General features: G+C 51.3%; 1 protein-coding gene across 4 annotated transcripts in view; it reads left to right on the top strand.

The window, feature by feature from the left end:
* Positions 1-8,129, top strand: part of MGLL (monoglyceride lipase) — an 84,009-nt gene extending 75,880 nt beyond the window's left edge. For all 4 annotated transcript variants that reach the window (XM_057417519.1, XM_057417523.1, XM_057417522.1 and 1 more), the window contains 4 exons: positions 45-155; positions 3,281-3,370; positions 5,841-6,056; positions 6,890-8,129. In XM_057417519.1, the coding sequence (XP_057273502.1) occupies positions 45-155; positions 3,281-3,370; positions 5,841-6,056; positions 6,890-7,015 (543 nt within the window). In that variant the 3' untranslated portion in view covers positions 7,016-8,129. The remainder of the gene's footprint in view (positions 1-44; positions 156-3,280; positions 3,371-5,840; positions 6,057-6,889) is intronic.
* The last annotated feature ends 4,955 nt before the right edge of the window (positions 8,130-13,084 follow it).

The following is a 13,084-nucleotide window of genomic DNA, read 5'->3' as shown; positions in this document are numbered from 1 at the left end:
GTTGACACCTGTATTGAGCTGTGGGCTGTTCCTTTGCATTGCAGGGGGGAGCCATCTCCATCCTGACAGTCAGCGAGAGACCCACTGAGTTTTCAGGCATGCTGTTAATCTCTCCTTTAGTGGTAGCCAGCCCAGAAGTCGCCACTCCCATCAAGGTAAGAGCAAACCCGTGTTGCACGTGGTCACCTCGCTCTTCCGCTGGAGGAAACACATTGAGACCTCTAGCCTTAAAATGCCAGAGCTCTGCTCCTCCTGGATGCCAGTCACTTCCGAGTGCTTCCCCCACTTGCTTTGCAGAGGGGAAGTGAATCCTGAACCTGTGCAGAAATAAGAGCAACTTACTTAAGAGCGAGTGGGGTAGGGATGCTGCCTCGGGAGGTGGGAGCAGCCTGTGCTTTCTTCACCACACCCTGCGGAAGCCCACACGGTGCCATCCTTCCCCTTCCTCTCCTACAGCTTTCTTCCTGACTCATGCAGAGCCTGGTACAGTCGCAACACAGGCAAGTCAGGCCAAGGTTATTTTTGGTGTTTGGGGGATGACCACTTTCGAAACAAAACTAAAGCTCTTGGATCCCAGCAATCCTTCTGGAGCCTCAACGGAGGCTTCCAGCTAAAGCATCACAGCCCCAGCAGCATCCCGTTCGGCTTGGTACCGCAGCTGGTTCTTGTGCAGACCATCTCCTCTGGTTTGCGTTGAGGCTTCCCCCCTCTCCGGTTTGCCCTTCCCCAGGGGGGCTCTGCAGAGAGCTGACCCTCAGCTCTCCCCTCCCTTCTGGAGCTTTAAAAGGATAAACAACATTCCTAAAAGGAGCTGGAAGCGAAGGGAAGGACCAGTTAAGCCAGCAGGAAGGACAGGCATCTCATTCCTTTATCCTTTCTCCTTTGACTCTTCTCCCTCTTGTTTTTATCTACTTCTAAACTATTTCTCCTACTTTGTTTTTCCCCCTTTGGAGTGAAAGGAACAGATTGCCTCAGTATAATCCTGTCACACCTTCTGCTGTCGCCATCAACTGACCTCACGCATCACTACAAGCACCAAAAGGTGCTTTTGAGCCACCTCCCTCCTCCACTGAAGGAAAGGCTTTCAGACCCCTAGCTTTAAAAAGGAAAGCCCAGATGAGATCTGCACCACCTGGATGCTGATCAATACTTCCCTTCTGAGTGCCTCCCCCTCAGTCCCACCTACTTTCCAGAGGGGAAAAGTGAATCCTGAAGCCACCCTATCTGGGAAAACTCATTTAAATAGGAGTCAGAGCACCAGCATTTTAGGAGGCTGGGAGCTGACTCTTCACAGGTGAGGCTATACCTGACCCAGCATAAGGGTTCCATAAGTGCCCCTGTTATTCCTTACTTTGGAAAAGGAAGAATAAATATCAAGAATAAAAAAGGAGGGTCCAAACCTGAGTGATTCACAGAGATTTACCCTCTGCTTCTGGTCAAGACAAGGAAAATAGGGAAAGATTTTCCTTCTTCTAGACGAAGATGCTAAACCCTTCCTGAAATAAGGACTCACCAGTTCTCTGGGAACTGGTATTACTGCACCAGATTGTTGCTTTGTGTCAGTGTGGGAAATCCCAGTCTCTAACTGAAGGACTTCTGAGGTGCGCATACGGTCTCTCTCCTAAAGAGTTTCTTGCACACAGCAATACAAGTGCACGCTGAGCTGCTTTCTCTTTCAAATCCATTGCTGCACCTCGAAACCGATACAAAATTAACTCATCTTTATAATATCCCTGCTCTGTCAAATTTAGCTTGAATCAGTCCTGGCGTTGCAAAGGTGTTTGCAAGAGGAAGGCGTGAGACAGGCAGGGTATTCCTGTGCAAGCCCTGTTTTCCCATAGATCACGTAAAACACTTGTGTGCTGTTTCTTCCTCTGAAAGCCAAACCCCACTTCACTGCTGTTTGTTCCTCTGAGGCACAAAGGCTTTGGTTTTCCCTTGGAACCAGTACGATCCTCGGCCCTGGGCAGCTTCCCAAGGACCGTTGTATTCATCCCTTTGCTGGGGAAGTTTCCAGCTGAGCAAGAATTTACCTTGGCCTAAACAAATGAGGGCTCAAGGCAACAACGACAGCAGCCAGATCAACACTGAATCCTTCAGTCTGCCTGAGAAACACCTTCCCTCTGCCCCACCAGCCCAGCCTATGTGCAGGAAGATCAGATTCTGCTCTTTGCAGCCTCATCGGTGCCGTGTGTCTGGATAGAAACATCCAGTTGCAAATCCAATTGGAGAGAGATCTTGCTGCTTCCTCCTTTTTCATTGAGATGTGGAAGAAAAGTGTCTACACTGTGCATCGTGTACCATCAGTTAAACTAACACAAAAAGTCATGAAGTCACCTTGAAGTTCCACATCCAGTCAAGGGGCACGTGTTCCCGAACCTCCTTGTGAGCCTTTATTGCTTTTCACTCCCCAGTGACTTTGACTTCAACCTTGCTTTATTCCTTTAATATCATAATTACTCTGTCATCTCTCATCTGGGATCTGCAATGTCAGGGACTGCTCCAGAAGTGATTGCGCATCAGCAGAAGCAGAGACCATGTGTGACAGCCTCCCTGCAAGCGGTAGCTGGGAACTGGGAGGGCCATAAAACAGACCAACAAACACTAATGGTGTATTTTATGACTTAAGTGCTGATCACTTCATTAAAGACAGCATTCAAGGATCAGAGCAGAACCTGGTAGCAATGTGCTTGTAGTGCTATTGAAACAAAAGGCTTTACCCTTTCTTCTAGCTAGTGGTTCCCAGCCTGCCGAAGGCTTTTGCTGCGTTCCCAGGAGACAAGCGAGCCCTGGATTTCCTTAGCCAATGCAGGCACATTTTGCTGCTGTTTATTTACAGGCTCCCCAGTGAATATGCTTATCAAGAAGACCGCAGCCTAGGCAACTACTGCAAATCACACCAAGCATCACTTATGCGCCGCAGCCTGAAATCAGAGCTGGGGCAGCGAGGAAAGGGCAATAAATCAACAAATCCCAGCCCTTCTGAGGGCTGGAAATGGCTTTTTCCTATCAAAGTGCTTAACTGAGGCCTTGGAGAAGTTAACTTGAGAAAGAGAAGAAGGCAAAGCACAATGAAGTTGTGATGCTGCATGTGTGCAGAGGCTGAGGGCAGTTCAGACACTTTCTCTTTAAGATGCTTTAAGCGTAGGGCAGATCTTTTTCCAGGGTCAGTTGCCATTTCTCAGCTATTTCACCTCCCATGAGCCCAGAGCCTCACCCTCTCCATTACCCCCTCTTGCTCTCACAAGCCCTTGAACTGCTTTGCTTTCCTCTCCCACAGGTTTTTGCAGCGAAAGTGCTCAACTTGGTTCTCCCAAACCTGTCCCTGGGATCGATAGATCCAAATGCAATATCCCGCAACAAGAAGGAGGTGAGAACCTTAATGCCATTGAAAGTCTCTGCATGGTTGGTGTCTTGTCCAAAACCACCCCAAACCAACAAGTGTTTTACTAACGCATGAAGGCAAAATCTATGCTGGTGCAGCAAGGTGAAACATCTCTGAAGTCAGTGGCACTGATTGCACACAGGAGAAAACTGTGGCGATCACTATTCTATCCTTCAGTTTGCCTTGCACCCACCCTGGGTACAAGACATAACAGCAATCTGTGCTATGGTTGTGGTTTAAAGCACATGGGAGACAGGTTTGCCTCTGCTGCACCAGCACCGCTCACTGCAGTGGCAAACCCCAGCTCTTCCAGGAGCTAGGACATGTTGGGGTGATGTTAGGAATCACCACAGCAACCACTGGCCAGTTTATAGTACATGCTGTTGTGTTGTCTTCCTATCTAAATATTTGCTGCTGCTTCCTCTGCTCTGTGATGCTCCAAGTCTCAAGAGCTTCCTTTGAGCATTGTTTTCCCTCTGCACTTCCCACAGAGCAAGGAAAGCCTTTTGCAGTGGATAAAAACATAGGTCTGCTTCATTAGAGGCTGCTTATAACAGAGCAGCCTTCAAAATGAGACACCAAACCCCCCTTGCTGTGCTGCCTCCACACCTACAAGTGTATACATGGCTGACAGCAGCGTGGGTTGTGATGTAAAGCACTGTCCTGACCATCTTCAAACACAAGGGTTTGGGGCTCCAGGTATTTCTGAGGACATCGCAGCATCTCAGTCCTCTGGCTGCCTTCAACACACCCCCCACCCTCCTCCTGGCCTCAAGATGCGCAGCTTCAAAGCACACCATGTGCTGGGAACATCCATTATTTATGTGTCAGGCGCATCCTCCTGCCAGACCAACTTTCTATTCTCTAGAAATATTTTTTGGGACATCATCCAAGAATTTCCTGATGAATTTGTGCTCCCAGCAGGCTGTCCTCGGGCTGTAGGGACTGAAGCACGGGATGCTATGGAGACGTTTGTTTGATCGGCTTGCTGTAGCAAGAGACACAAAGGGAGCAAGAAGCAACCTTTAAACCCCAGTCCTGTTATTCCAAGGAGGAATAACATCACAGGGATGGGAACCCCTTAGGATGAGGCTGCAATTACTTGACAATGAGTTTATTGCTCTGCGAAATGCAAAGGGAAGATGCAGACCCTAAGCAGGGGAATGTAATGCGGGAGGAGCCCTGATGATTGCTTCTGTCTCAGAAAGAGAGGCTGTTGTGATAACCCCTGCAGAGCCTTCACTGTAGTTCATAGCTTGCAGGATACAAACCCCATTCCCTATCATTCCCTCTTTCCCCGGCAAGCTGCTGCTTTGCAGTTGCCCCATGTCCATCAACACTGACAAGGATTCCTGTTCATCCACTAGCAACGGAACACTCCCCGTCAGTCTTGATCCATCCAGGTCGACACTGGGTTATTATTTTCTCCCTCCCATCATGTGCACAAAAGTGTTTGCCATTAAAGCCATTCCCCCTTGTCCTGTCACTGTCCCTACCTGTCCTTCTGCCGCCCTGCCACTCATCTCACAGGGAGGTGGATGCAGGATGCACCCCAAAGCCTTTCCGGCTTCTCGGTGGGCCCAGACAGGTGATGGTGCGCATGTTTGTGCTGTGCTACCTGTCCCTGGGGTGTCCTCACGGGTCCCCTCCCTCCCGTGGTCCCACTGGGCCAGGCACATGCAGCAAGAGAGCCTCAATGTGCTGCGGGGCAGGAGGGAGGAGCCGGCTCCGGCTCTCCTATAAATAACCGGCATTTCCATACACATCTGCCAGGGCCGGGAGAGCTGTGCCAGCGCCAGCCCCGCATTGGAGCGTGCTGGCAGCGCCTGTGTGGGCCGGCCCCGAGCAGTGTACAAACATTCACCGTGCTCTGCCCGCGGCGGAACTGCCTGTTCCTGCGGCTCCCAGTCCTGCCCTGCACAGCGGGGCCGAGCTGCTTGCGGGCTGCTTTGTTGCCCACCGCCTTGTCCATCAACACCGGCCGCGGTACCCGGAGGGGACCCCTCAGCACAAGAGCCCTTGGCAGGCAGATGTGTCAGGATCTGTAGTCACGATCCAGGATGAGGACCTGGAGAACATCAGTTTATCAGGTACCAAGAACCCTCTGCAGGAGAGATGTCATGTTTGAGTGACAGAAGGACATGGCAGAGGGTTAAAACACAGCAGATGCCCCCGTGGGGACGGTCTATGACACCGATTGCTTGCCTGCAGAAAGGGCTTTGGCTTGAATGCTTTCCAGTGATGGAAGAGAGAAACACACAGCAAGGCGCTAGCCAGATGGTGTGAGCAGCTCTGGGTGGCCACAGTAAGACCCTGACCTTCACTTTGATGGCAGGATGTCCTGACAGAGCAGGAAATGCCTGTCCAAGTGCAGGAAAGAGCCTCCTCACCTCCAGGCTTTGTCTTCCCTGCATGAAGTATTGCCAACCTCAACTTACCTTTCTGTCACTGCCAGATGGAGTCCTACACATCTGATCCCTTGGTCTACCACGGTGGCATGAAGGTCTCCTTCGTCATCCAGCTGATGAATGCCATTGCCAGAATCGAGCGAGCTCTGCCCAAGCTGACTTTGCCCATCCTGGTGCTACACGGCTCTTCCGACAAGCTCTGCGACATCAAAGGGTCCTATTTCCTGATGGAAACAGTGCAAAGTCAGGACAAAACGCTCAAGGTCAGATGGGTTTCTTGGGTTTTAGGGTACTGGCATGGCAGTGAGGGGCAGGGAGCCTGGAGGCAAAGCAGGGCTGATGCACTGCCGAGCCCAAATACAGCCCTTCCTGGGCACCTTCCATCAGCCACAGCCAGGCTGTGACCCCAAGACCTGACCCAGCAGTGATTGTGCCTTGGCCATGAGGCATCTTGGTGTACAAATAGAGCCAGGCTCATAGGCGGGTAAAGTGCTGACCCCAAAAGCTCTTCTGAGCAATGGCAACTGTGCGAGCACCAACCTTACCTTGTGCTCCAGCGTGTAAAGGTACAGGGGCCCTTCCAAGGCTGCACAGCGAAAGGCACTTCACATCTGCTCAAAAGAGCCATGTCTGATTAACCAATTGTTAGCACATGAATGAGTCTGAAAGAGAGACAGGGAGACCAGGGGCAGGCTTTTGTCATTGGAAAAGTAACTGGACAGTCTGGACATGAAAAGAGTGAAATCACACAAGGCATGATGGGAACATCCCCATTGTCCTTTAAATCCAAGGGCATGATAAGGATTTCCTCCTCCTTAGTGGGATAAGAAGCAAGAAATGGATGGGGCTGGGATGTGCAGCTAAAGGGCAGCAGGGTGCTGGGTAACACACGGATGGCGAGCGGCAATGCTGATGCTTTCCTGTGCCACCAGCAGCATCTCTTCATTCCATAACCTGCTCCACCTGGGAGAAAACCCTGCCGAGGTGTGGGCAAGACGTGCTGGACCTGTGGGTGCTGATGGGAGGGGAGCTAAGGCTGGTTTGCTCATGCAGATGACTTTTGCCTGTGCTCATCCCTGCTCTCTCCCTGTTGCAGGTCTATGAGGAAGCCTACCATGCCCTCCACAAAGAGCTGCCCGAGGTCTCTACCTCTGTCTTCACAGAAATACTAACATGGATTAGCCAGAAGGTCTCGGGCGCTGGGGAAGCCAGCCAGGCCTGAGAGCAGTGGGGTTTGCAGCTCTCACTGGGGTTTTCTGGGAGCAGATGCTTGGCTTAATAGAAGTCTCTCTCCGGAAGACCTACAGTGGAGGGACTCTTGGGATGCTCTATCATGCACAGCTAAGGGAGGGTGGGGGGAGAGGCACAGGGTGGAGCACCATCTGCTGATGTAAATGGCCATGGGCCTAATCTGGAGGAGAATGGATGCTTTCCCCAGGTTGAGTGACTATGGAAGTGCTCCTCACCCACCAACCTTCCCCCACCGCTTCCCCTTCTCTGCTTGCGCTGGGTGACAGGGGTGCATTTATACTGCAATAACTTTTGCTATGTTAAAGAAGTCGCCACCTTCCACTTCATGGTTTGATTCCAGGTGCATTAAGTCCCTTCCCCATCCCCACCATCCAGTACCTTAAAAGCCATGGTCCTTGAGAGAAGAGCAGCACCCAGAGTGCTGGGTCACGAGGAGAGGCTGGAGTGGGAGCTGATGTGAAAGGCTGCTTTCCAAGGTTAGAACCCTTTGGATGCTGCCTTTACCGGGAGCCCAGAGGCAGCCTCCTCACCGCCCTGCACGTCCTCTGCAAGTTTGCACTGGGGAAAGGCATTGAACAGCTCTTTAGTTTTAATGATCAGGGCAGGATCCCAGAGGGGAGAGGAGGAATGTGGGATCAACCCCACTTGGCACATTCAAAACCCAGGCTTTTCCCCATGCCAAACCTCGTCTCCTCTGCACAATGAACTACTCTGTAAATATTTCATGGGGCTGCTTTTTCTCCCATTTTCCCTTATTTTTTCCCTTTTCCTTTGGAATTAATCACTTGTGCTACTGAAACTGAAAGAGCAAAGTCAAAGTTATGAGAGAATAGAGTAATATAATATATGACGTATATAGAGCTGGGAAGGAATGAGAGGAGAGTCTAAAGCAGAAGTTAATTGTTCTTTCTCTTGGCAAGGAATAATGTTGTCCTACCAGGACCCAGTCCTTTCACCATAACTTCACAGTCATAATCTGTTGTTTTCCTTCATCAGTTGGAAAATGTCCTGAAAGTAATGCTGGAGGGAAGTGCAGAGCAGCTGGTGGGTAGGGATTAGCAGTGGGTGTCCTCATGGTCCACTGGTTTAGCAGGAGCTCCACAGCAGGAGCAGAGATCCCATCCAAGCGCATCCCCATCTCCTCCTGAGCAGCATAATCCCCTCTGGGGCGGATCACTGAGCCCTTCAGTAAGGTGGGGAGCTGGAGGCAGAGCATAGAGCATCCATCCAACATCTGCCTTGCTGCACTGGGGGCATCCGGGGACATTGGTGTATGAGCTGCCATAGAGGAGCTTGTGGACTGGTCCAGGGGTGCAGAGAAGCCAAATCCTAGAGCTGCCTGTGTCTCTGGTCACAGCAGGGTGAAGTTTATGGAGCAGATACAGCACAAACTGCACAGTGATCACAGTGTGACTGTGCTGGCCAGTTTGTCCAGGGTGATGGCCCTAACTATGAATACACTTCTTGGTACTGGCCAAAGGGAAAGGGTTTAACCTGTGCCTCTCCCTCCAGTTCTGCAAGAAGAAAATGCCTGTGAATGTTGCACTATGAGACTGGGGCATCCCCCAGTGACAAACAAGCCCCTCGTTGCCTTCCCTGGCAGCCTGGATCCGTCATTGTGTCCTGAGCTGCATCCCCCGGGCTGGATCCCACCTGCGACAGTGTCAGGGCATCACCCACCTTTTATCCCCTTTAAGCCCAGTTGTGGATAGAGTCAGGAAAGGGACGTCTGTGCAGTAACAGTCAGAGTCAGGGCTCGGTCCCAGCAGCGTGGATGGATGAAGGATGTGTGGATGCAGGTTATGTCCTTGGAATTGCCCTAAGGAAAGTTCTTTATAGAGATTGATCCAGGCACTTTCCTATTTGTATTTCCTTGTCTCTAAAGAAAGAAATGAGCTGTAATTCCCCCCGAAACACCAGCTTTTGGTTCAATATGATTCCAGTGCAATCAGCTGCTCTCCCCGGCCACTGGTGACACTGGCTGTGGGCAGGAGGCGATGCAGGTCCCCTGCTCCGCATCCTCCAGCAGCCTGGCTTGATGCACCTTCTTTTCCCTGGGCAAGATCCCTCCTTGCCAGATGCTGCTGGGGAAAGGCGGCAGGAAGAGGAGCGCTGCAGCGGTGATAAAGTGGTGATAAACCTCACCTGCTCCTTCAGCTGGAAAGGGAACCAAGCAGGCAGGATCCGGCTGTGCCAGGCGCTGCATGGGTAGCAGCAGGATGAGGATGGGATTCCTGAAAGCACTTTACCAGGGGAAGTCGGGAGGAGAAAAATCAGTGCCCACGCTCTCCACATCCCTTCCGAGCCGACGAGCACTTTGTAAGGCAGCGACCCTCCACAGGAAGGTCAGAGCCCGTCTGCTCCCTCCAACCTGGCTTCAGGCAGAGGGGAGCCGGCGGTCAGTGCCTTGCTCAGACGTGTCCTCTCAGCCGGGAAGCATCCGCAGCTCGGACGCGTACAGGAGACACGGAAGGAAACCGATGAGGTTGATGTGGGGAAGGCTTCTCCCTCTGCCCAGCTGAGCTCAGCCGTGGCGTGGGGCCGGGGAAGCTCTTTGGAAACGGGGTTAACAAGCAAAAAGCTGAAAGAACAGCAAAGAAAAGCCCAAACCAGCCCCAAGGCACAGCAGGGGCTGGTGCCACCCTCAGCTGAAGAGTTAGCTACTGAGGACCTTAGCACAGGGAAACCCACCCGGAGGCAGCTCTCACTGCTGTTGCTGGCCCCTTCCCCTGCATAGAAGCCACTTTATATTGACCCTCTTTGGTTTCCCCGTGCCCCGGAGGGATTCCTCCTTCTCTGACCAGATTAGCACGGAGCAGAGCTGCTGCCAAGGGAACCGCACTCCCTGTTCCCAAGGGCAGGGACCATCTGCAGGGAGCACAGCCGGCCTTATGAATGATGCTGTGCGGACCCGCCCGCCTTTGGGAAGAGGTGGCACCCACGACTGAGCAATAGCAACGTTAACTACTGTACATATCACCTCTGCAGCACTGGGACCCTTCCCCACGGCCCAAACCCATCACTCTTTCTATCTGGCCTGCTCTTTTTATACCACTGACCTTAGCACATCCAGCACAGACCCACGGAGATGGCATTTACTTTGCCAAGTGATTTCTGAGCTTGTCTCTCTTGTCCCATCGTGTTCCAGTTCAATAAATTACATTTATATATATATACATATATAAAAACATATATACATACACATGTATTTTCAATGGGAAAAAAAAAACATATACAAGTTTAGGATTCTTAAAGGAATACAATGTATATTGCAACTAATAATAAAGTTATGTTTTCTGAACAGAGGCTTGCTTTGCTTTCTTAAGTTATAGCTGACTTTGAAACCAGATCAGCGCTAGCTGATTATATATAGAATTATACAGCTAACTTTAAATACAAATAGGAAAGGAAACAAAACCCATTCCATGGCCCAAGTGCTTCCCCCACCAAACAGGAGTCAGAGCTGCAGCACCAGGCGAGCTCAGCCTCCATCAAGACCTGGTTCCCCTGCTTTTATAAGCCCATTAAATACGATGTTGGTCCTGAACTATCCCCAGTTCAAGCAGAAGCATCTGCACCGTGCCCAAGAGCAGCAGATAGTTAAATCCTACCTTTTGCCCCCTGTTGTGACTACAGAGAGGGCTGGAAGCAGGGCTTGCTGCAGTAGGAGCCCCTGGTCCATCCAAACCCAGGATTTTAGGTTTTATTCAAATTTTATATATAAAATTTATATGTATATTTATATATAAATAAACATATAAATTATATATATATATATATAAATATAATAAAATGTACAAATAAAAATATCCAAATAAATTTTATAAAGATAAACTTTAGTGAAGCTGTTCACAGCTTTGAGGGCACTGGGACAGGGATGGAGCCCGGGAGGAAGGGGACATCCCTGCTGTCACAGCCATGGGTGGCCTTTTGGTTTTACCATGTGCTTCCATCCTGACCCTGCCACCCTGTGGGATCCCTGGCGCTTGCTGCCTTTGCCTCTCCCCAGGGCTGGTTCCCCCCTAGAGAAAACAACCCCATTTTCCCCCCACGCTGGGCTGCAGGGTCAGCCTCCTGCTGCAGCAACAGCAACAAGAGCCTGGCCTCAGCACAGGGCAGCCCTTGTGCCTGCTGCATCAAAAGCCCCGGTCTTGCTAAGCTTCCAAGGCTCATCCTGAGTCCTAACACTGAGTCCCTTCTTCCCACCCTGTACATCCCATGCTATGGCTGCTTGGCACCAAAACGCACCCCGGGGGCACTTGCATGACTGGTGGGTCCTGGATCCACAGGGAATGCTGAACGTGGCACGCAAGACTGATGGATGAGCCCCATTACCGCAGCCAGCACCAGCCCCAGCACAGCAAGAGAAGGGTTTTCCCTCGTGTCCTTTCAACCCTGGGAGACTGTAGATTCATTGCACATGGGATTGGACATCAGGCAACAGCAACACCATCTCCCCTGGCCTCGGGGAGGGGAGCAGCCATCACCCAGGAGCAGGGTGGACAGAGCCAGCACCTTGGGCAGCTTTAAAGATGCTGCACCCAACAGGCACTGGGACCAGAGATGCAGCACAGCAGAAAACCCTCACTGGACAACGAACCTGAAGCACTTTCAGCTTCTCAAAGAGCCTTTGGGAAAGGCAAAGACACTGAAGTTGCCGCCAGCAAACTTGATTTAAAACTCCTGGATGCAGTTCAGGTTTAGTCCTAGGGAGAAGGGGGGCGGAAGGATGCTAGAGAGCAGATTGCTGCCTCCCATTATGGAAGCAAGCTTAATAGAATTCATAGAAATATTGCTGGTTCTGCTGTGCTGTGCCAAGAATGTGTTAGAATAAAACCTTCTGAGCAGAAGGGAGAGATATAATGTCATCTTAGCCCTGATATGGAAGAGCAGCCTTCATCTCCTAAAGCGGATCTCCAGGAGCGGTACCCAATGCATCTACTCCCCTTGCCTTGCGAGCTGGTCCCTGGCTCACACAGCTCATCCCTGTCACAGCCTTGCACAAACGGCACTGGGATGACCCTGCCTGCAAAGCAGTGCTAAGATCAAACAATTCAGAGGGAAGCATTTCTTCTTACTGGGGTTTTAGTGACATCCCAGTGCAAGACAGCCCGGCTCAGTTTCCTCCATGAGAAAGCTGCACCAAGTTACTTTGAACTGCTTTTAACAGCCCTACCCTGAGCCCGTGAAGCAGCCCATCTGGCCACAGCACAGCACTGCTTCACCTCCCTCTTTCCCAGCCCATCATGCCAAAGTGACAGCCTTGTGCTTTGCCATAGCAGCAGAGACCCGCTGGCAGAGAGCTGCAGCCAGGAGGGAGCAGAACTCACTTCCCAAGCCTGCTCCATCCCCTTAAGCTCACTCTGCTGGCAACAGCAGGAGGAAGAGGAAAGCTCTCACACGCGGTTCTCAGAGCTTATTTTGGGAACCGAGCAGCCAGACCCTTGGGACCAGAGCTCTCCGCATGGCACCGATCCTTGCCCTGAACTTGCAGGCTTACAAAGCTGACCACATAGGAAAAGAGAGAGCTTGCCCCCTTCACCAGGTCATAGAACCCCAGACTGGTTTGAATGAGAAGGAACCTTATAGATCATCCAGTCCCAACCCTGGCCACAGGCAGGGACCCCTTCCACTAGAGCAGCTTGCTCCAAGCCCCTGTGTCCAACCTGGCCTTGAGCACTGCCAGGGATGGGGCAGCCACAGCTTCACCACCCTCACAGATGCTATCAAATGTAGCTTGAAGCTTGCAGCTGTACTTTGGCCTAAAGGGTCTGCATGGCCATAGCTGCACTCAAATGCAGCTGCTGTCCCCTAATCGCTAGCCAGCCTCTCTGCAGCCCTTGCCTTGGTTATCACCAATAACCCACCCCCAATTTCCAACTTAAAACCCTAGAAACCATCCGCAACCCCAGAAAAAGGAGTTCTCTGCCCTTCTCCCTCAGCACTTCCTCACAGCAGGCAGCAACATTAAAGCAGCTTTATTCCAAACAGGCCCCAGCACTGACAAATGGCCTCTCTTATCTTAATAACCATGTTACAT

Source organism: Pezoporus wallicus, unplaced genomic scaffold (genome assembly GCF_028554395.1).
Source record: "Pezoporus wallicus isolate ANWC-B61680 ecotype Strahan unplaced genomic scaffold, APGP_CSIRO_Pwel_v1 contig_8542, whole genome shotgun sequence".
NCBI classification, from domain to species: Eukaryota; Metazoa; Chordata; class Aves; order Psittaciformes; family Psittacidae; genus Pezoporus; species Pezoporus wallicus.
Note: the sequence above shows the minus strand (reverse complement) of the source record. Positions and strands in the feature narration are given on the sequence as shown.